Consider the following 25,317-nt stretch of genomic DNA (forward strand, 5'->3'; position numbering starts at 1 on the left):
TGAGAAGAGAAGACTCCCTGGAAAAGACCCTGATGTTTGGAAAGATGGAGGGCACAAGGAGAAGGGGACGACAGAGGACGAGATGGTTGGACAGTGTTCTTGAAGCTACCAGCATGAGTTTGAGCAAACTGCGGGATACAATCTTTGACCTTTTACACTTTGGGTTGGCGGGTCATTGCTTACTATGCTATGTATATATTTTCGTGGTTTTATATTGTAAAATCTTCGGAGGAAAGGCGGAGCAGAAATTTAATACATGCCGCCCTGCGCTCCTTAAGGGATGCAAATGTAAGAAAGACAAGTGATGCAATCAAACGCATTTAAGCACCACCATCAGGAATATCTTCATGGGTGTGAGCCATTTCCTGAAACGTGAAAGTTTTCTGTCCCCTCGCGGCACTTTCCACCTTTGCTTCAGCGCCACGCCCCCTTCAGACCCTTTGGCGTCACGCTCGTCTCCGCGTTGCGCTGCGTCTTCGCTTTCGCTTTCGCCCGTCTCCTCCTCTCCGTTCCTCCTCGGTTTGCAGGGATCCAGGCTGCGGCGACAGAAGGGATCCTCCGTCTTTGGACCCCAAACTGACCTCTACCGCGGCGAGGCGGGACTCTCTTTCTCCCGCGCTGCCCAGACCGCGCATTTTGCGCGCAAGGAGGCGCAGCCATGGCCGCCGCCGCCGCCGGGGACCCCTCCAAAACTCTCCAGGACGAAGCGACCTGCTCCATCTGCTTGGATTACTTCTGCGACCCGGTGATGATCATCAACTGCGGGCACAGCTTTTGCCGAGCCTGCATCGCTGGTTGCCCGGAGGGGCCGAGCCGCGACCACTCGTCTTGCCCTCAGTGCAGGATCGCTTTCCCCCGGGGCAACCTCCGGCCCAACAGGCACTTGGCGAATATGGCCGAAGCGATCCAGCGCCTCCGCCTGCAGAGCCTCCGCCTGGCCGAAGGGGAGCCCAAGAAGCAAGCGCCGAAGTTGTGCGGAAAGCACTACGAAGCCCTCCGGCTCTTCTGCCTAGAGGATCGCGCCTTCATCTGCTTGGTCTGCAGGGAATCCCGGGCGCACAAAGCGCACGTCGCCCTCCCCATCGACGAGGCTGCCCAGGATGCTAAGGTAAGCGAAATCGCCCCTAGTTTTGGGAGAATTTGGAGCACGAAGAGGATGGGAAAAGGGTGACTCAGGCATAGGCAACCTCGGCCCTCCAGATGTTTTGGGACTACAACTCCCATCATCCCTAGCTAACTGGACCAGTGGTCAGGGATGATGGGAATTGTAGTCCCAAAAACATCTGGAGGGCCGAGGTTGCCTATGCCTGCTCCAGAAAATGTTGATCATCAAATGCCACTATCCCCAGGATTTTATTTACAGTTTGAGAGCTCTTTAGTGAAAAAGCAGCTTCTAAATCTTTTAATTAATAGTATAAGCGCTGAGTGCCATTTTATTTCCTTTTAGGATCACCTCCAAAGCTGCCTAACAAACTTGAAGAAGGAGAGAGATGAAATTTTGAAGGGGAAATGGTGCAGTGAGAGAGAAATTCAGGAAATGAAGGTAGGCAGGCTCCCAGTTTGCCACCCACTGAACGCAGCTGCCTCCTTTTTGTGCTCCCCAGATGTTCTGGACTGCAGCCCCTCTCAGGCCCATTAGAGGAGTTGTTGTTGTTGGGGCATTCCATGTCAGTTCTGTTAGTTTCTGCTTCTCACTGAGCAGCTTCTTGCAGTCACAGGACTCTGTTTACATTCCAGAGAGTCCAGATACTGTTGGAGTCTCACGGGAAAGGGAGACGGGATGTTACTGGTTTCCTGTTTCCTTTCTTCTTTGATTCCTTTGTTCAGTTGCTCTCTGCTTCTCATAGAGAGAACCTGTATATTTCTTTGCTCTCTGCATAGCTTAGTAATAAAGTATAGCAATGTAGCCCATACCGATCTCATCCTTCCACCAATCTCATCCTTCCAATGTAGCCCATACTGATCTCATCCTTCCGCTGTAGCATTGTTTTAATGCTCTGCTGGGCTCAAAGGAAGATGAGCCTTATCAGCTCAGACGACCGGAGCTGAAATTCCAATAAGTTCAACGCTGTCATGTCACCCACCGCCTCGGATTTTGTTGAAACTTGGTGTACACCCTTCCCTTATGGGTGAAAAAACAACAACCCTTAATCCCCCCCCCATCTCAAACGGTTTTAATTTTATAGCACTTCAAAGTTTCATGAGATCCTCTGTACAGATCTTCTGTAGTATGTGCATTTTATTTTTTTTCTCCCTAACCAATGATCAGATCTCTTTGAAATTTTACACAGAGATCAATAACATGATGAGGATTTCAGGGGAAAAATACACCAGCACTCAAAAGATTTTATAAATGCCTTAAAAAAATGTATAAATGTACCATTTTTGGTGGAAAAACTAGGTTTAGAAAACCTAAATTTTCAGCATTAGGGCATGATGCAATCAAAAGTTTTTGATGGTGAAAATTATTGCAAAGACATGCTCTTTCTCAACAAAGAATAAAATTTATGGGTCTCTTATGTCTTGTAACAATGTTTTTTGGACATCATTGGGGGTGAAATCGCAACTGGGTACAACTTTCCTACAATAAAGATAAAAGGACCCCTGACGATTAGGTCCAGTCGTGGCCGACTCTGGGGTTGCAGTGCTCATTTCGCTTTATTGTATCAAGGCACCTACAAAATGCTTTTATAACATTTAAGATATAGAGATCGATGAACATAGGATTTCAGGAATGAATATTGTTACATTATAGATTTCTAGAGTGAAATGCGTAGCTAAAGACCTTTTGAATAAAATATTGGAGGTGGGGACAGGTAAGCCCCGGCCCACATAACTGATCACATGATGCAGTGCACACACACCCATTTGAATGGCAGTGCCCATCAACTTTTTTGAAAACTCTTAGGAGTTGGCACCTCCTATGTATTGTGTTTTTAATATTCAATTGGGAGCAGCCCAGAGTGGCTGGGGATGGGCAGGGTATAAATATTAAACTGTTCATTATTATTATTATTATTATTATCATCATCATCATTACTAGTACAGTGGTACCTCGGGTTACAAACGCTTCAGGTTACATACGCTTCAGGTTTCATACGCTTCAGGTTACATACGCTTCAGGTTACAGACTCTGGTAACCCAGAAATAGTACCTCGGGTTAAGAACTTTGCTTCAGGATGAGAACAGAAATCGTGCTCTGGCGGCGTGGCAGCAGCAGGAGGCCCCATTAGCTAAAGTGGTGCTTCAGGTTAAGAACAGTTTCAAGTTAAGAACGGACCTCTGGAACGAATTAAGTACTTAACCCGAGGTACCACTGTATAGCTTAAACAAAGGTATCAGATCAGATACTGGGACAAGGTTGGAAATACGTGGTTTGCAAAACAGGAGGAAGTAATGCTCTTGTCCAGGTCAGTAATAGCAAAGAAGTGGATGAAAAGGTTATTGTCAGGAGAATGGTGGTGGGTTTGGGAATGAATCAGAAAGAGATGACCCCAAGCTGGCCGTTGGAAGTGTGAATTCTATTCTCACAGTGACCAAACAGATGCCTTTGGGAAGCCCCGCCCCCAAAAAAGCACTGGGGGGAAATGTCCACCCTACTGACCTTTGCATTAGGTTACACCTCCTGCTTGTTATGGTGGAATGAATAAGCCCTGGTGAAACTAAACACAACTGTCTCTTTCCCCTGTTTGAGCCTGTTTCCCTGGGGATGGAATCACAACAGCACACTGAATTCGGTCTCTCTTGTCCTCTGCTCCTTGCAGAAACGCGTGGGAAGCCTCAGGAATCAAGCTGCGGGGAAGTGGGAACTGCTAGATGCGTGTGAAGAGATCATGAAGTCAATCGACAAAATAGCCAGCGAATTCTCAGAGCGCAGTTCTCATCTTGCCAAGCTGATTAAAGAGGCAGAGGAGATGTGTCTGAAGTCTGCCTTTGAACTCCTGCAGGTGAGATTGTACTAGGAGATGTGAAAGCCCAGGGAAATTTGGGGTGGGTAGACATTCCTCTCCTTTTTTTGTTGTTGTTGTTCCCCTCCCCAACAAAAAAAGGGGGAAATTAAAAAAGGTTGGTCTGTGACATGAAAAGGGTACAGCAGATTTGTTTCAGTCTAGACAAACCTTCGTTTTTTTAAGATTTCATTATAAATTTGATGGCAAATATGAAGCAGAAACTGATAGCAATAACACAGAAATATGAGGCTTTTGTGTTCTCTCACACACACACCTTTTTGACAGTGGAGGAGCTGTAGGGTGGTAGTCAGTGCTAATCCTACTCAAAGTAGACCCACTGGAATGAATGAACATGGTCAACTTAGGTTCGTTAATTTCTTTTTTACTGTAGAGTTGATGGTCTGACCTGTTTTCTTTGTTCCGTCTTGAAAGGAGGGTGAACTGTAAATATGCAAAATGCATTAAGAGTTAGTACTTGGTGAACTGTAATAAACTTTGGGGCTGATCAATTTATCTTTCCCCCTAGGCTATGGATCCCTTGCTGAGCAGGTAAGCCCCTGTTTACAGAATCCTAGAATTGGAAAGGATCATCTTCGTCCCACCCCCTGCAATGCAGGAATATGCAGCTGTCCCATATGGGGATCGAACCTGCAACCTTGGGGTTATATCAGCACCCTGCTCTGACCAACTAAGCTATTTTTCAAGATTGGGACAGTCCTGCCATTAGGCAGATTAAGGCCGCCATCTCAGGCAGCTGATTATGCCATGAAAGCGAAGCAGTTGCTAGTTTATTTAACAGGAAAGGAATCGTGGAGCAATACAGGGCAGTGCTTTATTTTAAATCATATGTTCTTCCAGGTGCAACACAGAAATATATGGGAAACCCAAAGCTGATCTGAATAAGAAAGTTGAGTGGCTTAATGAAAAACTACAGCTGGTGCAGACCACGTTGTGTGAGCTTTCAGGTAACAGATTATGTTTTAACTAGGATAATAACAATCACATGAGTCAGTCAGGCTCACCCCCAAAAGAGACAAAAGTTGCCACTGCAGAGTTATATATATGGGAGTCCTTCCTCATCTCACATAATGCATGTCAGTACAGTGGTACCTCAGACTACCAGTCTTTTAGAAGACATCTGAAGGCAGCCCTGTTTAGGGAAGCTTTTAATGTTTGATGTATTACAGTATTTTAATATTTTTTTGGAAGCTGTCCAGAGTGGCTGGGGAAGCCCAGCCAGATGGGCGGGGTATAAATAATAAAATATTATTATTTTCAGGTTACAAACACTTCAGGTTACAGACTCTGCTAACCCGGAAGTAGTACCTCGGGTTAAGAACTTTATCTCAGGATGAGAACAGAAATTGCACACCAGCGGCATGGTGGCAGTCCATTAGCTAAAGTGGTACCTCAGGTTAAGAACGGACCTCTGGAACGAATTAAGTACATAACCAGAGGTACCACTGTATTGGCAGTTCACAAAGCCAAGTCTTGATCTGCGTCTGTGGTTAATCCTGAGGTAATTAGAGCAGATCCTTATAAAAAGTCTGTACAGTGGTACCTCGGGTTACATATGCTTCAGGTTACATACGTTTCACGTTACACACTCCACTAACCCAGAAATAGTGCTTCAGGTTAAGAACTTTGCTTCAGGATGAGAACAGAAATCGTGCTCCGGCGGAGTGGCAGCAGCAGAAGGCTTAAGTGGTGCTTCAGGTTAAGAACAGTTTCAGGTTAAGTACGGACCTCCAGAACGAATTAAGTCCGTAACCCGTGGTACCACTGTAGAATTATTCGGAGTACTGGGTCGCAGTAGCAAGACAGCTTAACCAAAGCTACTACTCAGTATTAGGAGACTCAAACTTACTTTCTGAGACTGCTTTCCCTCATAGGGAGCGAGGCAGTAAATATTAAACAAGTATCCCCTTAACTCCCAGCATGACCAGCTAAAATCTTACCTGCACGATTGGGACCACAGTTAAATATTGCAGCCTTTCTGGTTTCTCCCTTCAAAAATGAAGAGCATTCACACACACACACACACACACACACACACACACACACACACAACGTATATAGAGTATACATCCAGTGTGAACTGTACATGGTATCTGAAACTTTATCTGAGTTCCACCTTTCTCTCCCCAGCACCTCCAAAACTGGCCAGTCCAAGAGCAGGTGAGTTTGCATCCATGCCGGAATGGGAAAGAAGCATTTGGTCTCATAGGCGCCGACTCCATGGGGCCTGAGGGGGCCCGAGCCCCCTCAAAAATTCATTTGGGGGGGCTCCGCCCCCCAATAATTTAAGAAAATTATTAGTTATATTATGCTTTGTAAAATCACAAAATTATGTTGGTATTTTTTATTTTCCTTGTTTGACGATAGTTACCTTTTAAAATACATTCAGTAATGAGTTAAAACAAAGCCACTCCCGATCTAGAGAGGGGGTGGGGTTGCGGGCTCTCGACCCATCAACAATCTCGCGGACGAGAAGCGGGGATTCCCCTAGCTCATTAATATTCACCGCCCACGGCGGCAGCCAATTGGCTGCCGCAAAGGGCGGGCCCTCACAGGTTCACTTAAGGTCGGGGCAGCCTGGGGCTCGCCCCTTTCGTTCCCCCAGCAGCAGCGGTTTGGAGGTCTTGGGCCCCCCCAATATTTTTTATAAGTCAGTATGGGCCCCCACCCCCCCAATATTTTTTATAAGTTGGCGCCCCTGTTTGGTCTAGAACCTTCCATGGGATATGAAATCTGGGCCCCAGTGGCTGGCATGGTTGGGCACTGTTGCTGAGCAGCAGGTGCCTGCTTTCAGGCGGACGGAAATTGGGAGGTGCAGCCTCGCAGCCCTTTTGTTTGGCCTCATGTGCACGTTCAGACATTCAGGTTAGACTGAAATAACTGATCCGAGAGGAATGGGGTGACTCTTGTGTTTCTGAATCCCGGAGGCGTGCCACAGCAACTCAGTCAGCACGAATGTACTTCTCTTTTTGTCTATACAGCACCTCCCGCAGGTAAAAAATGGGAGAGCATGGGGATAAATATTTGGGCGGCCAGTGGCTGATGGGAATCTAGCAACATCCAGAAGGTTTGCCATCCCTGAGTTCCAAGCTATTCAGAAAAATGAGACGGTCTCCTCGCTTGGCCCATCCTTTGACAAACTGCCTGCTGTACTACTAAATTTGGGCAGTTAACCCAATGACCTACATACAAGTAGTGTACATTCTTGCCCTGAGCGTAACTCTTCTCCTCATTTATGTCTCCTTTTTCTTTCACCAGAACCTAGGGGTCTTTCCCTGACAGTTGATGGTAGTTTTTGATGATAAGTTTGCGGGTCTAACAACACTGGGTCGTCAAATGGGGCGAAATAAACAAATGCATGCCATGCCTCTCCTGCCCCCTGGAAGAAAGGCAAAGACACAGCAGTTGTTCATCTGACAGTTAGCCTTAAGAACACGATTCATGCATCAGTCAATAATTATTGTGAATGATTCTTGCAGTTTAATTAGCAACAAAGCTTCATTGGTGCATGATTAAACAGGCTGTAACATCTCTTCGGGATGCGGGTGGCGCTGTGGGTTAAACCACAGAGCCTAGGACTTGCTGATCAGAAGGTTGGCGGTTCGAATCCCTGCGGCGGGGTGAGCTCCCATTGCTCGGTCCCTGCTCCTGCCAACCTAGCAGTTCGAAAGTGCGTCAAGGTGCAAGTAGATAAATAGGTACCACTCTGGTGGGATGGTAAACGGCGTTTCGATGCGCTGCTCTGGTTTGCCAGAAGCGGCTTAGTCATGCTGGCCACATGACCCGGAAGCTGTACGCCGGCTCCCTCGGCCAATAAAGCGAGATGAGCGCCGCAACCCCAGAGTCGGTCACGACTACACCTAATGGTCAGGGGTCCTTTTACCTTTAAGATCTCTTCTGTTAGCCTTACAGCAGACGTTTTACCCTTTTACCTTTTCTCCTCCTAGACTATTATACTCCTAAGAAGGGGAAATCAAAATGGATAAGAGGTAAGCTGCTATTTCTGGAGAACAAAAGCAGCCCAGATGTTGCAGAGTTTCACCATTTGACATCCTGACGTTTCTCTCTTGAGATAAAAGTTGCCGCAGGGGGAGATCAAACTGGACTGAGGCCCTGGCAGCAGTGCTGAGGGGTGGAGGAAGTGAGTTAGTCCCTGCCCTGTCATTCTAGTCTAAACCAACCCCCCCCCAGCAAGTAAATAGCTTAAGGGGGACTTAGATTGGGGGAAATGGTGTTGTGGAAAGGGTTACATTAACCATTTTTCAGCTCAAGGGCCACATCCTCTTTTAAACAACCTTCCAAGGGCCACATGCTATGTTGTGGGGGGCCAGAGTCAGAAGTGGGTGAAGCAGCGAGTGTAAATTTCTGTACACACAGCCTCCAGCTTGCAACTCTCACCCTCCGTGTGCCCCTGTATTCTCGCCATGCAAATTTGGTTGTATGAATTGGCCTACTTTGGTTCTGCGTTACTCTCCTCCTAAAGAATATGTGCAATTTGCGAGCACTACCTTACGTAGATAACCGATTCTGTTAAGTGTTCGTCTTGTTTGCTTTGTTTTACCACCCGTCTTCCTGTTGTGTTTCAGAAAACGTGGTGTTTGATCCGGAAACAGCCCATCCCCGCTATATTGTGTCTCCAGATGGAAAAGCATTATGGTGGGGAAATGTCCGTCAGAACTACCCCTACAGTTCAATTCGGTTTGAATATGCCCGCTGTGTACTTGGAATGTGGGGATTCAGCTCCGGGAAACATTATTGGACGGTGGATGTCCAAAATGTCAACCATTGGGCTGTGGGCGTAGCCAGAGGGTCTGTGGAGAGGGATAGGGAAATTAATTTTGAACCTTATGAAGGGATCTGGGCAGTGGGCTTTAATGATCAGTTCAAAGCTCTGACTTCACCTCCTATGTATTTGGACCCAGAAGAGGGCCCAGCACAAATCCAAGTTTCTTTGAACTATGACGCAGGGAAAGTGTCTTTTTATGATGCTGAAGATAACACTTGCCTCTTTATTTTCGACTCAATTGATTTTGATGGGGAGGAAGTTTTTCCCTTTTTCCGGATTGTCGATTCATCAGCTTGCCTCCAGCTGTGCTATTAAAGCACATGGTCCTTGGCCTGTGCTTTGCCTTTTCTGGGTTCTCTGACGAGTCCAGGTGTTAGTTCCAAAGAGCAGCAGATATCCCTTTGGAAGTCTGTGCAGGCTGCAATTTCCATCCCATGCTGCTGTCCCACATTCCCCTTCAACAAAGGACCATGGTGTTTTGGCTTGACTGTGCAGATGATTGCTTTATAAGCCAGTACAGAAAAGGAGCATTACAGTATTGCAAATAATGTTACTTTAATTTTGCACCCTCTCGGTGGTGCCAGTGGGGGATTTCCTCCCAGTGCAAATAGCAGCTTCAGAGGAGGGATTATACTTGGGACCAAAGCAAAGGGTTAAATCCCCCAACACTTTTTTTGGGATTCGAATAATCATTAGCTTCTCCTCTCAGTATTTTGCAGCTTTACAAACTTGCATTTTTAATGCTAAATAAACCAAATATTGTCTATTTTTGACCCTTAGTCTTCCCATATATTAACTCTACTATTTGTTAGCATAGAAATGTAGCTTTTTACTTTTAATAAACCTGTGATTTGCTGTCGCCATTGCAGTCTTTCAATCATTTCATTAATCTTTCAATAAAGTTTTTTTTAAAAAAAACCTTTTAACCTTTGTTTTCTTAACTACTTTTTATGCTGCACATCTGTTATGATAATTTTAGTTTATTCTATTGCTTTTCTTAAAAGATTCAAGGCATCCTAAAAACTTTTTTTAAAGTACCATACTGAACAAAAATGATGAAGATAATGTTCATAGTATAAGAAATATTTTTTAAAAACCCACCATCCCAGCAAAATAACAAAACTAGGCTCACCAATTAACCAGGCCTATGTTAAAAACCTTCCCATCCTATCCCCTGAAATGCCTGTGAGTAAAGGAACATTTTAACATTCTGCAATGTTGGTTCCAATATTTCATTTTAAGATACATGTGTTTGAGGTGGAGTATTGTTTAGGGTTAGCCCAGGCCCGCAGGCATAGGCAAACTGCCTGCCAGATGTTTTGGGATTACAATTCCCATCATCCTTGACCACTAGTCCTGCTAGCTAGGGATGATGGGAGTTGTAGTCCCAAAACATCTGGCGGGCTGAGTGTGCCTATGCCTGGCCCAGGGTCCTGACCCCCAGGTATTTTGTATGAGGCCCCATTCTCCTGTCCCTTCCTTTCACTTTAAATTTTTTTGAAAAATATTATTTTGCATATTGGGCAGTTGAGCATTCTGCAAAATGCAATCCCGGTTAGATCCATGCTGGAAATGGAAGAGTGCTGTGAAACTTCTAGTGGAGTATTATATATCTTTTAGGCCAATCGAAAATCCTGTCACTATTTTGTATCAAGTATCCTATGTATATTACTTTCAATGTATTGTTACGCATCACATGAATCTGTGTGAGTGGTGCGTAATTCATGGGGTTGCAGGCACGCTAACCAGGATCTGCCCAGGGATGGACTTGGGTAATGTGGCACCCTCAGCAAGAATAAAATTTGATACCACCCACTAAGTATTACTTATTTTCACAATAATTAATTCGCAAAATTTGCAAAAAAAATGCCTGTTTTTGCAACCCTTTGGCTTGGTGTCCTGTGCGGGGGAACCACCCACACCTCCCTAAATCCTGTGTTCCCTTTTGTGGCAATCAGGCACATGTTCGTTCATTCATTCATTCATAGAAACAACAGCTTGTGTATATTAATCTGTGTGAGATTTCTAGAAACTGCGAGAAGCTAGGTTGTTTACAATAGAGAAGGGGCTGATTCATATGTGCCCAGCGAGGGGATCTGGGCCATCTCCTTTAATGGTGGCGATTACTGGGTGCACAACTCCACTAAGACTTTTCTGCCCATGAGCTTTGACCTAGAGCAGTGGTGTCCTAACTTTTTTCAAAGAAGGCCAAAATTGATGAAGTGAAGGGCCATGAGGACTGACCAAAGGGCCAACCAAAGTTGTTGACCTTTTCCTAGGATTTATGTTGTTGAGGTTTTTTTTAGGATAATACCCCAGGAAATAAACTGCCACAAGAGCCAGATTAAACCAACTAGCGGGCAAGGTTAGGCCCCTGAAACGGGATCGCAGTGGGTCACTTCTTCATGGGGGGGGGGGGAAACGTCCACACTTTCTTCAAGATCAGAAGCTCAACCCATCTCAGATTTCGCAGCCTAGCTTTGCGATGGCTAGAAGAGTGTTTATGAGCCTCTTGCAGGGACGCTTGTTCCTTAGCTTGCTTGCCCTCAATAGCTTTTGAGAAACCTTCATTGTTCAAGCCATGGCCAGTGGGACTTTTCTGCAAACCTGCAAGAGGAGATATTGGCAGCAATTCAGAGTAACGCTGAGCAAAGGAGCTAATCATCTCATCTAGTGGATTTTGGGTTCTCTCTAAAGATTCTGGCAACAGTACCATCTTCTAATCTATGACATACACCCCTTCCACACAAGTCCAGGTGCCCACACATTCTGAATGACTCCAGTAGCCAGCCATTAGTTTCTCAGCCACATGCAAAAGGTCTGGCGGTAGGCAGAAAGGTCAGCCTTCGGTTGGATGGCCATCTGTCATGGATGCTTTAGCTGAGATCCTGCATTGCAGGGGTTGGACTAGATGACCCGTGGGTCAACTCCAAGATTTTTGATTCTGCTTCACACCACGCTTTGAAGGGGCTTGGAAACAGGGAGAGGGATTATTATTATTATTATTATTATTATTATTTGTTTATTTATTATTTGTACCCTGACCATCTGGCTGGGTTTCCACAGCCACTCTGGATGGCTTCCAACAAAGATTAAAAATACATTAAAATGTCACATTAAAAGCTTCCCTAAACAGATCTGCCTTCAGATGTCTTCTAAAAATCTGGAAGTTGTTTATCTCTTTGACATCTGGTGGGAGGGTGTTCCACGGGGCTGGCGCCACCACCGAAAAGGCTCTCTGCCTGGTTACCTGTAGCTTTGCTTCTAGCAGTGAGGGAACCACCAGAAGGCCCTCAGCACTGGACCTCAGCGTCCGGCAGAACGATGGGGGTGGAGACACTCCATTATTATTTATGCAGCAGATTATTGTTGCTTAAAGTACCGGCAAAGCCCAGCATTGAAAGAGGCCGACTCCTTCCCTCCCCTGTTCCCTCCAGCTTCAGGAAGGCGGCCCCTCACACTCATCACACTGCTTTGCTGCTCTCCTATTTTTTTTATTTTATTTTAACTTTTGTACAGCATTTACAGTATTTCTGCTCTCCTATTACGGAGACTGTTCACATGTCTCTGTAATCCTCAACCCGTTGAAGCGCTGGCTGCCATTTTCCCCAACTGCACAGAAGCGTCAAGCTCCGCCCCGCTCTGCTTTCTCCACAGCAGCCCGGGCCTGTTAAGTCCTAAAGTCAGAGGGGCACTTTTATGAAGTATTGCAGGGAATTGCCTAAAGTAAACTGCGTGACAAATTTTTAAGCAGACCGTTGTAACTTTCAAAGGCCGGAAATGTATAAGCAAAGGAATCTGCTAGGAACTCAATGCACAGGGGAAACTTGCAAAATGCCAATGAGGCAGTCTACATTAAATATATTCTAAATTAATATGTTCCCAATGATATGTAGCTTTCCCGCGCCGGAAATGTACAGTATAAGCAAAGGAATCGGCAAAAACTCTATAATGTACACAGAAAAAAACTTGCAAAATATCCCCGCTCTCACCAAACATCCTATGGGTAAAAAAGCAACAAGCCACGAGCATCAATATTTCCTTTAGAAAAAAACTGGGAAGGGTCCGATGAACAGAAAGCAGAGACATATTTGCCCTTTTTTCTACAATAAATATACTCTAAATTAATCTCATCCCCTCTCCCAGGACCCCACCCGCGCGCACTCGTTTCCCATTGGTTTAGCAATAGAATCCTTTTTTCTATTGGCCTGTTCATCTTCGACCAATCACAGCCAGCTCAAGAAACGAATAAAAGGCGCCCCCTCCAAGCACCTGCATTCCTTTCGTTCTTTCGTCGAGGAAGAAGTCGGCAGTTTCTGAAGATGTCCGGTCGCGGCAAGACAGGCGGGAAGGCACGAGCCAAGGCCAAGTCCCGCTCTTCCAGAGCCGGCCTGCAGTTTCCCGTGGGCAGAGTCCACCGGCTGCTGCGCAAGGGAAACTACGCCGAGCGCATCGGCGGCGGAGCGCCCGTTTACTTGGCCGCGGTGCTCGAGTACCTCAGCGCCGAGATCCTGGAGCTGGCCGGCAACGCAGCCAGGGACAACAAGAAGAGCCGCATCATCCCGCGCCACTTGCAGCTGGCCGTGCGCAACGATGAGGAGCTGAACAAGCTGCTGGGCGGCGTGACCATCGCGCAGGGCGGAGTCTTGCCCAACATCCACGCCGTCTTGCTGCCCAAGAAGACCGAAGCTCTGCACAGCGCGGCCGCCGCCAAGGCTGCGCCCAAGCCCGTCACCAAGGCCGCCAAAGGCACCAAGGCGCCCCTCAAGCCCAGCACCGCGCCCGTCGCGGTCCAGTGAGGCCAAAAGGCCAAATAGCCCGGACCACGCCCGGCGACAAAATAATCCAGACCCAAAGGCTCTTTTCAGAGCCACCCACAACGCTCCGAGAAGAACGGAAACACTGCCGCCAAAATAAAATTAAACCTCTGCGCTCGCTTGCTCGCACACTTCGCCCGTTGCTTCGAAAACGCCTCCCTATCATTTTTCACCTTTCTTAAAAACCCCTCGAGGCTGCTGCTGGTCACAAGCGGGAAGGCTGCAAACACATCCCGGCTTAACTTCGGTCCCATGGGAATGGAAATCGACCTTTTTGTGCCCATGATAGCCATTTCCCTGCACTCACAGCAGCACATCTATATAAGCACCGTGGCCAACAAGGACTTGAAGTTCCCCTGCCTGGTGAAGCAGAGATACAGCCTGCAGCCAATAATTCTAGCAGCTATTCGCCTTTTTCTTTTGTAAACCAATTTATACCAAAAGACTGATTCCATGGCTCTGCACTGTTCTCCACCTGCTACATAACGCTAGGACATTGGGGGATTTGCAAAAAGTTCTGAATCGTATTTTTAAAAAGTACCACCAGCAGCAATGCCAAAGCATTCAACACACCCAGCCCCTTTCCTAGGATGCTGAAACAGTGACAGCTTGGAGTGAAACGGGGGGCTGGTTATGGGGTGTAATAATTTTGAAAAACAAATAATTGGCAAAAAGAAGGGATTGTGAGGAAATACAATATCAGTTCTGGTGCAAAAAAACACAGTTGCGCAGGTGCAATATATTGCCCTGCTTCCCCCTCTACAGTGTTTCGAATCAGCATCCTATGAGAATCCAAAGATTCACCAAAGCAGAACGGACAAACATCTCTTTCTAAGACGGGACCCATGTGTCTTATACTTGTCAGTGGTTTCATCTCTTCCCCACCCCTGTTAAAACTTTATCTTCCGTCTGAAATATGGCTGAGTGACATGCAGCTAGCCTGGCTAGTCTCTCTAGCAAGCCATACTACAGAGGAATGGTAAAGTTTTCAAGTCCAATTCAGAGCCTTCAGGTACATCTGGGCTTCATTATCTCAGCAGTAAGAAGAATGGAAAGATCATGGGTAGGCAAACTAAGGGCCGGGGCGGATCCGGCCCAATCGCCTTCTCAATCCGACCCACGGATGGTCTGGGAATCAGCTTGTTTTTACATGAGTAGAATGTATGCTTTTATTTAAAATGCATCTCTGGCTTATTTGTGGGGCATAGGAATTCGTTCATTCCACCCCCAAAAATATAATCCGGTCCCCCACAAGGTCTAAGGGACAGTGGACCGGCCTCCTGCTGAATAAATTTGCTGACCCCTGGGAAAGATTATCTCCCCAGCAAAAGCAACTGCCATGAAAGTGGTAAACAAACTACTGGAACTGGCATCAAAAATGCCATTCTCCTTCCCTCGTAGTCCTGATAAACACAGATTCTGCTGAACTATGTCCCCGAGGGCAGAAAAATCGAGATCTTATTTCAGAGCCCAGATCCCCTATCAAGACCCACTGCAATTTCACCTATCATTTTGACAGATTCACAGCAACACCCACAGCCCAGCGCCCACCCCGCGGAATTATTGTTACCTCCCAGTAATGCCTCCCTGAGGCAAACCCCTCACAGCACAGTGCACAGACAACCGAATCAAAATACATTTAGGTAGTTAGAGATCCATGCTTCATGCACTTTCAATTTTCAAACAGCACTAGGTGCGGATCCTTCGTCAGATTTGCTTGTGGAAGAACAGCGGAAATCCACATTAGAGGAAAGCCCAGGGTGGAGCAAACTTGAGTAATACGGAGCCCAGAGCAAAGAAAAAAATATGCTTCCTAAATAAATATTCATTTGGTGCCCTCCTCCCAACACTTTCCGTTATGTGTATGCTCTCAAGTGCATAATAGTTGTGGCAACTCCATATCCTTTCTGATTGGGGCCTAACTTTAAGTAGATGCTTGTATAAATATAGGGATTTATATAGCAATCTGTATTAATGCTAGTTCCACATCTCCCAGATGTAGCATTCTGTAGGTGGAAAAGAGCAGAGAACTGGAGCCAGCGTCTTTTTGTGCAAGTTGGAATACAAAATAAAAAGTTGTAAAGCTACTAAGTATTCCTGGCTACAGGCTGAAACTTCTAATTTAGGGGATTAGGTTGCTTAGTGCCCGAGTGGGGTTACGCAGTTCTTTTCCCAGTACATGGGGTCCTAGTGCTCATACTGTGTTGTGTATGCCAGCAGAAAATAGCTGTTTATTGGCTCAAGCTGTAATAATCATAGTTACAGATAGGTAGCCGTGTTGGTCCGCCATAGTCAAAACAAATTTTTTTTTCCTTCCAGTAGCACCTTAAAGACCAACTAAGTCAGTTCTTGGCATGCACACGAAAGCTCATACCAAGAAATGACTTAGTTGGTCTTTAAGGTGCTACTGGAAGGAAAAAAAATTTTGTTTTGTAATAATCATGTGTAATGGGCAGCCAGATGAAAAGGCCGATTTCTATTCCCAGGGGACCGAAGTTAAGCCGGGATGTGTTATAGCCTTCCCGCTTGTGACCAGCAGCAGCCTCAAGGTGTTTTAAAGGCAGGCGTAAAATGGCAGGGAGGCGTTTTTCGAAGCAATGGGGTTAGTGCTCGAGCGAGCACAGGGGTTTAATATTATTTTGGTCGGCAGTGTTTCCGTTCTTCTCGGAGCGTTGTGGGTGGCTCTGAAAAGAGCCTTTGGGTCTGGATTATTTTGTCGCCGGGCGTGGTCCGGGCTATTTGGCCTTTTGGCCTCACTGGACCGCGACGGGCGCGGTGCTGGGCTTGAGGGGCGCCTTGGTGCCTTTGGCGGCCTTGGTGACGGGCTTGGGCGCGGCCTTGGCGGCGGCCGCGCTGTGCAAAGCTTCGGTCTTCTTGGGCAGCAAAACGGCGTGAATGTTGGGCAGGACTCCGCCCTGCGCGATGGTCACGCCGCCCAGCAACTTGTTCAGCTCCTCATCGTTGCGCACGGCCAGCTGCAAGTGGCGCGGGATGATGCGGCTCTTCTTGTTGTCCCTGGCTGCGTTGCCGGCCAGCTCCAGGATCTCGGCGCTGAGGTACTCGAGCACCGCAGCCAAGTAAACGGGCGCTCCGCCGCCGATGCGCTCGGCGTAGTTTCCCTTGCGCAGCAGCCGGTGGACTCTGCCCACGGGAAACTGCAGGCCGGCTCTGGAAGAGCGGGACTTGGCCTTGGCTCGTGCCTTCCCGCCTGTCTTGCCGCGACCCGACATCTTCAGAAACTCCCGAATTCTATCCGGACGAAAGAACGAAAGGAATGCAGGTGCTTGGAGGGGGCGCCTTTTATTCGTTTCTTGAGCTGGCTGTGATTGGTCGAAGATGAACAGGCCAATAGAAAAAAGGATTCTATTTCTAAACCAATAGGAAACGAGTGCGCGCGGGTGGGGTCCTGGGAGAGGGGAACAGATTAATTTAGAATATATTTATTGTAGAAAAAAGGGCAAATATGTCTCTGCTTTCTGTTCATCGGACCCTTGCCAGTTTTTTTCTAAAAGAAATATTGATGCTCGTGGCTTGTTGTTTATTTACCCATACAATGTTTGGTGAGAGCTGGGGATATTTTGCAAGTTTTCTCTGTGTACATTATAGAGTTTTTGCCGATTCCTTTGCTTATACTGTACATTTCCGGCGCGGGAAAGCTACATATCATTGGGAACATATTAATTTAGAATATATTTAATGTAGACTGCCTCATTGGCTGTTTTCACGCAGCAACCCAAACCAATCCTTTGAATTTTTTTTTGTTCCTTGCTGTTGACTTCCACGCACTCGAGGTGGTTTGCAGTGATTTATAATCTCAGATTATTATCTTTATTCCGATCAATCTCGTGTCCCCCGCGTTGTATGAAGGGCAAACATATTTGCCTACCAAAGTGGAATCAGAAAAGGAAAGGGAAAATAAAATAAAACCCGGAGGCAATTTATAACGGCGACTACCAATGCAAAGACGACTGAGCAAAACAAAAAAGGTTTCCCTAGCGAGATCATACTAGGGATGCATCATCTGGTGGTACTATGAGTGGTATCGACTCGGGGATCGTGGATTCTTTGAAACTGATTTAGCTTTGCCATAGCTCTGCACGTTTCAGTGCACGATTCCACAATACATTTATTAGGAGAAACCAAAATGCCACAAAACAACGAACAAGTTGTCGTGTTTACAAAGCTCTTCGTTATGTAAGAACAACAAAGGCTAAGGGAGAGGCGGGAAAGCTGCCTTGATGTCAGCCTTTTTATGCACATACACAAACTCCGGTTTTGTTTACTAATCATCCTGATGATTAATACACGTTGGATTCCTAAAAGGTAGGTTCTGATTGGTCTACAACTTAGGTTAGTAATTTAAGAATAAGTTAGTAACAAAGGTCAATGAATGCATATATTTAAGACAGACTGTTCCCACTGAGTAAAGGACGGGATAAGTACCAAAGGGGGGTAGGGAATCTGCCAACAAAACCTCACGCGTTAATTTGGACATCCAGGAACAGAAGAAGGATTTTGTGTGGTGTCAAAAATGTTTACACAAAAATGGGATGATTGAAAGGTGAAAGGAAGGCAGGATGTTCTGTGATTCTATAGTATTGTGCGGATTTGGCAATTGGTAAATGAAAAAGACTTGATAGTGGATAGCAATATGAATACAATAATAGCTAGAGATTGTTTATGGCGATGGCTAATATGTTGGAATTGTCTGGAAAATACAGTGGCGCTTGGATCACATCTCAGTCCGGTGCTAATGTGAAGTGAATGCAGAAATTCCTGAAATTGTTTTGCTGCAACTGTAAAACCTTTGACTGCTACAGAAATTAACAAAAGTCCTGCTCAATCTGCCTCTCTGACATTCGTTGGCAATAACCACCCTGAGATCTTATGATGAAGGGCTGTATATAAATCGAATGAATGAATGAATAAAATAACATAGATTTGAAAACTTTTTCCAGGTTTCAGACTGTCAGTGAATTAACCAGGAACAATTTAAGGCTGCGCTTGCGAGAGAATCAAATCAGACGCACTATATACAGAGTAATCCTATTATTATTTCAATTTATTGGCCACCTAATACAAACGCCCAGAATATTTCTGTGCACATTTAAAGAAAACAATCAAATCTAAAAATGAAACAATACACCCAAAATATAACACAAAGGCAGTTCAGTATGATATTCCTATTTCCTCAGATACCTGGAAGTTGTATATCCTAGGTGTGTCCCAGTGTATTCAGTGTCTTACAGGTAAGAGGGCACACAATCTGTAAATTCTTAACATCTGTAAATTAAAAAAAATGCTAGATAAATGTGGGACTGCAGCGGAAAAAAGCTTCTGTCAGAATATACTTCTTAGTTTTTTTAAGTTGCCATAAAGACTGCTGTGTTTGTGGCAACAGACGAGAACGTGGCTCCTCATCCATTTATAAGATTATACATAGGAGTAATTATTACTGAAAATCAAAAGTTTCTGAAATAGAATTTAAGTTCATGAAAAGTAACCATGTCGGACAAGATTATATTTTAAATGGAACTATTAAAATGAGATATCTCAGATGTTAATTTGTTGGTAACCTTCTTTTTCCTATGTGAACGTGAAAACTGATTAAATTTACAACGTTTCCCAGAAGTGTCTTTTTGAACGGCACAACTTTTCCCTCAGGCAGGCGAGCGAGGTGCCGGGGAGGAAAAAAGGCGGGAAAATCTGAAGCGCTTGGCCGCCATTTCCCCCAACTGCTCAGGAGCATCAAGCCCCGCCCTCCTCTGCTTTCTCCTCCGCAACCTGCGCATATTTAGTCTTGGAGTCTAGAGGGGCACTTTAACGAAGTATCGCAGGGAATTGTCTAACGTAAACTCCGTAACAGGTTTCTTGGAGGACCGTTGTAGCTTTCACGCCCTGGAAATGTATAAGCAAAGGAATCGGCTAGGAACTCAATGCACAGGGGAAACTTGCAAAATATCCCCAGCTCTCACCAAACATCGTATGGGTAAAAAAGCAACAAGAAACGAGCATCAATATTTCCATTGGAAACACATTCGGGAAGGGTCGGATGAACAGAAAGCAGAGAGAGACACTATTTGCCCTCCTACAATATAAATATATTCTAACTCTGGTCCCCTCTCTCTGGACCCCACCCGCGCGCACTCGTTTCCCATTGGTTCAGAAATAGAATCCTTTTTTCTATTGGCCTGTTCATCTTCGACCAATCACAGCCAGCTCAAGAAACGAATAAAAGGCGCCCCCTCCAAGCACCTGCATTCCTTTCGTTCTTTCGTCCGGATAGAAGTCGGGAGTTTCTGAAGATGTCGGGTCGCGGCAAGACAGGCGGGAAGGCACGAGCCAAGGCCAAGTCCCGCTCTTCCAGAGCCGGCCTGCAGTTTCCCGTGGGCAGAGTCCACCGGCTGCTGCGCAAGGGAAACTACGCCGAGCGCATCGGCGGCGGAGCGCCCGTTTACTTGGCCGCGGTGCTCGAGTACCTCAGTGCTGAGATCCTGGAGCTGGCCGGCAACGCAGCAAGAGACAACAAGAAGAGTCGGATCGTCCCGCGCCACTTGCAGCTGGCCGTGCGCAACGATGAGGAGTTAAATAAGTTGCTGGGTGGTGTGACTATCGCGCAAGGCGGAGTTTTGCCCAACATCCACGCCGTCTTGTTGCCCAAGAAGACCGAAGCTCTGCATAGCGCGGCCGCCGCCAAGGCCGCGGCCAAACCCGTCACCAAGGCCGCCAAAGGCACCAAAATGGTCCTCAAGGCCACCACCGCGCCCGTTGCAGTTCAGTAAGGAGCAAATGGCAAAAAGTCCTGCCGAGGGCGACCAAAGATCCAGACCCAAAGGCTCTTTTCAGAGCCACCTACAACGCTCCTAGGAGAACGAAACCACTCGTAAATAAATTAAGCTGTTGGCTTGGAAAATTGGCCCATTGATTTTTAAGACGCCTGGGAAGTGAGGTTTCAGGGTCATGTTAGGCCATTTAAAAAATCACTTAAGCTGACACTTAAATTCCATGTGGGCAGAAATCCCAACTTTTTATGCGACTCCGATTAGCAATTTTGGGGACCATGACAGCTAATTTGTGCTTGCATGCACAATGAATCCATTTGAGCACCAGCACCCCATGTTTTAGGAAAAGGATTGCATAGCTCCAATGGGCCACTTAGATGATTTCCTATCTACCTGTATGGTCGGATACAACCTGCAGCTAGTTATACTAGCAGCCTTCAAACTATTTTGTATACCAGCTTGCACCAAAAGGCACTGCCTCCAGGGCCCTGCATTATTTTCCAACTGCTACATAATGCTTAGTACCCCTGGGGGAATTTGCAAAGGATTCTGACTCGCTTTGTAGCAGCAGCAAGGCCTCTCACCCCACCCTACCCCTTTCGCAGGTTGCTGAGGCAAGTGACAGCTTGAAGTAAAACGGGATTGTGGGGAAAGACAAGCTGTTCTGGTAACAGAAATACACAGGTTGAACAAGTGTTATGGATTTCCCAGCCCCCAGCCTCAGGTCACTGTTTTGGATCAGCATCCTGTGAGAATCCAAAGATTCACCAAAGCAGAACTGACAAACTCACCTCTGTCTAGGAGAAACCATGTGTCTTATACAGGTTGAATCTTTTAAAAGAGGCCCCATGGAACAGTCCCTCTTTTAAAGGACTCGCCATGTACTTGTCAATGGTTTCATTTCTTCCCCACCCCTGGGGGGGGGGGGGTCTAATAGCATAACACAAAAGCTCAGAGAAATATTTCAGCACTTTATTAATTTTTTAGCTTTGGAGGAAAATGTCCAACTTTTGAGATTTACAAGCAATCCTATGAAAACATTGCCCAGTAAACAGCTTAACTCTAAAACCTAACTAGACTGGCTAGCCTCTCTAGTAAGTCGGTTGCCAGACTGTAGCCTTTAAATACATAATTTAATCTGGGCTCCATATCTCAGCAGCATGAAGAATGGAAAGATTGTCTCCAGGCAGAGGGCCTTCTTGGTAGTGACATCCTCCCTTTAGATGTCAAGGAAATAAACAACTACAGTACCTGACTTTTAGAAGACATCTGAAGGCAGCCCTGTTTGGGGAAGTTTTTTATGTCTGATGTTTTACTGTATTTTACTATTATTCTAGGGACGCGGGTGGCGCTGTGGGTTAAAGCCTCAGCGCCTAGGGCTTGCCGATCGAAAGGTTGGCGGTTCGAATCCCCGCGGCGGGGTGCGCTCCCGTTGTTCGGTCCCAGCGCCTGCCAACCTAGCAGTTCGAAAGCACCCTCGGGTGCAAGTAGATAAATAGGGACCGCTTTCTAGCGGGAAGGTAAACGGCGGTTCCGTGTGCAGCTCTGGCTCGCCAGAGGAGCGATGTCACGCTGGCCACGTGACCCGGAAGTGTCTTCGGACAGCGCTGGCCCCTGGCCTCTTGAGTGAGATGGGCGCACAACCCCAGAGTCTGGCAAGACTGGCCCCTACGGGCAGGGGTACCTTTACCTTTACCTTTTACTATTATTCTGGGAGCTTTTCAGAGTGGCTGTGGAAATGCAGCCAGGTGGTTGGGGTATAAATAATAAAATTATCATTGTTGTTATTATTATTATTACTAGCAAAAGCACAATTTAGCCTTTGGGCATGCAGCCAGGGATCTTGAGCTGCTAACTGCTGTGTGGCTGGCAGAAACCAAAAAGGTCAAGCCTTTCCTATACAGTAGTATGGAAATACCGTACTGCAAGAAATGCGTATGTGGTTGCCACCTAGTGGCCAAAAGGCAGAAGTATCTCTTTGGGAAAGTCAATACAAACAGTTTTAAAAATTGCACCTGCAGTCCAGAATCACAGGCTCCTTAAGAATCTCTAGGCAGATGGGACAGGTGGCCTCACTGTGGGATGTGGACTAGATCAGCTTTTGCCAATCTGGTGAGCCCTCCACGTTTTTGGGGACTGTAGCTCCATCAGCTAAAGCCTCTGGAGGGCACCAGGTTGGCGAAAGCTGATCTAGTCCACATCCCATAGAGGCCGGACACAGACGGACTCCTAGAAATGGGCACTTACTGATCTACACAACAGAGCTTCCACTGTCAATTTGTCTATAACTGCTTGCAAAGACCTTGCGCAGAGTTGCTTGCCGCACCTTTAAATACCCAAGACACCTAATCAGGACACAGGTGTGTCACCTGCCTGCTCTAAGGCAGAGTTAGAATCCCGGTGGCCACAGCCGGTAGCTTTCACTTTTGTTGTTGATCTGCAGCCATGAGCAGGAGATGTTTCATCCTCATACCACGAACAGCTTCATTTGCTGTTTTCTGTACACTAGGCCGCTTTAAAGGGGCAGGAGCAGGCAGGTGTCTCTTACTGAAGAGCAAACAATCCTAATAAACAAGGTGGATGGCAGAAGACAGGGAAGAAGCAGCCTTTATGGCAAAACAGGGAATATATGCAAATATTCCCGTTATAATTGTATTTATAGAATTGTTTTGATTTCTACGTTGTACTGAAACTATGTTATGTAGTTGTGTGGCGTAAAGTGCTCTTTGGACTTCTGATGGAAGGGTTGTAAATAATAATAATAATAATAATAATAATAATAATAATAATAATAATAATAATAGCAGATAAGAAAGTGAAGTTTATGTGTCTGAATTAGCTCCTCCACAGGCAAAAAACTCAACAGGTATGGCTTTCCCATCTCTGCATTACCATGTTGAAAAACAGCACCTTCTGAACAATGGTTTTCAGCTCAAACCCAGATGAAAAGATAACCAAATGCAGCTACCCTATCTAGGTCTCAGCATAGCTTAGTCTGCCTCAAGTTCCGCCCCCAGAGTTTCATGGCTGAGTGGGGATTTGAACCTTGGTTTCCCAGGTCCTAGTCTAGCACTCTAACCACTACACCACACTGGCCTTCTGCCTTTTCCCCTTCCCATATTTTCTACACATCCATTTCAGCTTTCCCCTCTCCCCCCCCCTTTCATAATGATCATAGGGGGTGCCTCTTTTAAGGGAGATGTGGGGTGGATGTTACTTTACCTCAATGGGATTTCAGTGCGGGGAGAGGTATAAATGGTCTGCCCCCTGAGTTCCAGACACCTGGGGGTCCCGAAAGGAATGGAGCCTTGGGCAACAAGAGTTCACATCTTCGAGTACATTTTAATAAGGATAACTCTAAACAGTTATACAGCACTACAGATTGTGGCGCTGTGGGTTAAACCACAGAGCCTAGGACTTCCCGATCAGATGGGTGGCAGTTCGAATCCCCACGATGGGGTGAGCTCCCGTTGCCCCGCTCCTGCCAACCTAGCAGTTCGAAAGCACGTCAAAGTACAAGTAGATAAATAGGTGCCGCTCCGGCGGGAAGGTAAACGGCGTTTCCGTGTGCTGCTCCGGTTCGCCAGAAGCGGCTTAGTCATGATGGCCACATGACCCAGAAGCTGTACGCCGGCTCTCTCGGCCAATAAAGCGAGATGAGCCCCGCAACCCCAGAGTCAGCCACGACTGGACCTAATGGTCAGGGGTCCCTTTACCTTTACCTTTACAGATTGCTGAAAACACACTGATAAGTTCTCTTAGCAATTCTTACGACACTGCGAGGTAGGTTGGAATATTAGGGTCCCCACGTTAATTTTTATGTGTGAAGGAGAGGGGGCTAAGGGAGGAGAAAATGAGTCAATTGAACTTCATTTTGACTTTAAATGTAATTGATAATGGTGAGGTAATACATCCTGGGTATATGTGAAGTTAATCTCATCCAACCCCTAATTAAACAGACTTGTTGCTGCCACACGATTGGTGGCACAGTGTCTACCTGTGGAAAAAAGTTTGACAGTTGCAGGTGAAGTTAGGAGCGAAGCCTTGACTCTACTTTGGGAATATCGAGGGGGGCATTGATTGCCACAGATTGGTTGCCCTCCCCCCTCTCTGCCTTCCCCCAATTTGCTTCCTCTTGTCAGCTTTATATAATTATAGGAATATTCATGCTGTACAGTGGTACCTTGGTTCTCAAACGCCTTGGTTCCCAAAGGCCGAAAACTCAGAAGTGTTCCGGTTTTCGAACGTTTTTTGGAAGCCGAACGTCTGATGTGGCTGTTGGCTATTGTTTTGGGGCGCTTGCACCAATCAGAAACTGCACCGTGGTTTTCAAACATTTCAGAAGTCAAACGGAATTCCGGAACAGATTAAGTTTGGCACTTTTGTTTTGCTATTTATTTTGCATTTTTGTTTTTGAGGCATTTTCAGTTCATTTGTTTTTGTGACTGTGTGGAACCCAGTTCAGCTACTGATTGATTGACTGATTGTGTGACTGCGGAAATGGATAAAAAAACCCATCCAAACAAAGACTATCATCAGTGCAGGTAATAATTTTTTATTTTTTAAATTTATATCATCTACAATACTGTCTTATTTATTTTATAGTACACTGCATTGGTTACTGCTTTAATTTCTGGATCAATGGTCTCGTTAGATAGTAAAAATCATGTTGAATTGGTGTTTTAGGGGTTGTTTTTCAAAGTCTGGAATGGATTAATCCACTTTGCATTACTTTCTAGGGGAAAGCACGCCTTGTTTTTGGGACACTTTGGTTTTGGAGCGGACTTCCGGAAGGTATTAACTTTGGGAACCAAAGTACCACTGTACTTGTATTCAAACCTATCACATACATTCTTTTGCAATTCTTACAACAAGCCTGCAAGGTAGGTCAGTTTTATTATCTGCAGGCTGCAAATGGCGGAGAGGAGAGAGAGAGAGAGAGAGAGAGAGAGAGAGAGAGAGAG

At 46.0% G+C, this 25,317-nt stretch overlaps 2 protein-coding genes and 3 pseudogenes across 6 annotated transcripts in view; 3 read left to right on the top strand and 2 right to left on the bottom strand.

Annotated features, from left to right (window-relative positions):
- LOC309364859 (zinc finger protein RFP-like) overlaps positions 1-25,317 on the bottom strand; it is a 260,032-nt gene that overhangs the window by 30,533 nt on the left and 204,182 nt on the right. The gene's annotated exons all lie outside the window — the stretch shown is intronic.
- Positions 186-9,649, top strand: LOC309364786 (E3 ubiquitin-protein ligase TRIM39-like). Of its 2 annotated transcripts, XM_081902691.1 has the most exons (9): positions 192-1,108; positions 1,448-1,543; positions 3,765-3,947; positions 4,477-4,499; positions 4,809-4,915; positions 6,099-6,127; positions 6,892-6,961; positions 7,916-7,957; positions 8,555-9,649. In XM_081902691.1, the coding sequence occupies exons 1-9, from the start codon at positions 659-661 to the stop codon at positions 9,067-9,069; spliced, it is 1,515 nt and encodes a 504-aa protein (XP_081758817.1). In that variant the 5' UTR covers positions 192-658; the 3' UTR covers positions 9,070-9,649. The 2 variants fall into 2 exon arrangements, 1 of the variants encoding a protein (XP_081758817.1); XR_014165878.1 differs by having other exon boundaries at positions 186-1,108; positions 6,099-6,164; positions 6,670-7,957; positions 8,555-8,661.
- On the top strand, positions 13,035-13,640 carry LOC309365207 (histone H2A pseudogene; annotated as a pseudogene). Its single transcript has one exon. The product of its transcript is annotated as a histone H2A pseudogene (transcript).
- LOC309365208 (histone H2A pseudogene) lies at positions 16,210-16,815 on the bottom strand (annotated as a pseudogene). Its single transcript has one exon. The product of its transcript is annotated as a histone H2A pseudogene (transcript).
- On the top strand, positions 19,859-20,484 carry LOC309365206 (histone H2A pseudogene; annotated as a pseudogene). The gene has a single exon. The product of its transcript is annotated as a histone H2A pseudogene (transcript).

The sequence above is a fragment of the Podarcis melisellensis genome, assembly GCF_964234715.1.
Source record: "Podarcis melisellensis genome assembly, chromosome: 2".
In the NCBI taxonomy this organism is placed as follows: Eukaryota; Metazoa; Chordata; class Lepidosauria; order Squamata; family Lacertidae; genus Podarcis; species Podarcis melisellensis.

Excerpts from the sequence above, each read along its gene's own strand:
- LOC309364786 (XM_081902691.1), top strand. The coding sequence starts at position 659 with ATGGCCGCCGCCGCCGCCGGGGACCCCTCCAAAACTCTCCAGGACGAA. Across the intron at positions 3,948-4,476 it reads CTGCCTTTGAACTCCTGCAG|GCTATGGATCCCTTGCTGAG; the intron begins GTGAGATTGTAC and ends CTTTCCCCCTAG. Across the intron at positions 4,916-6,098 it reads CACGTTGTGTGAGCTTTCAG|CACCTCCAAAACTGGCCAGT; the intron begins GTAACAGATTAT and ends TTCTCTCCCCAG.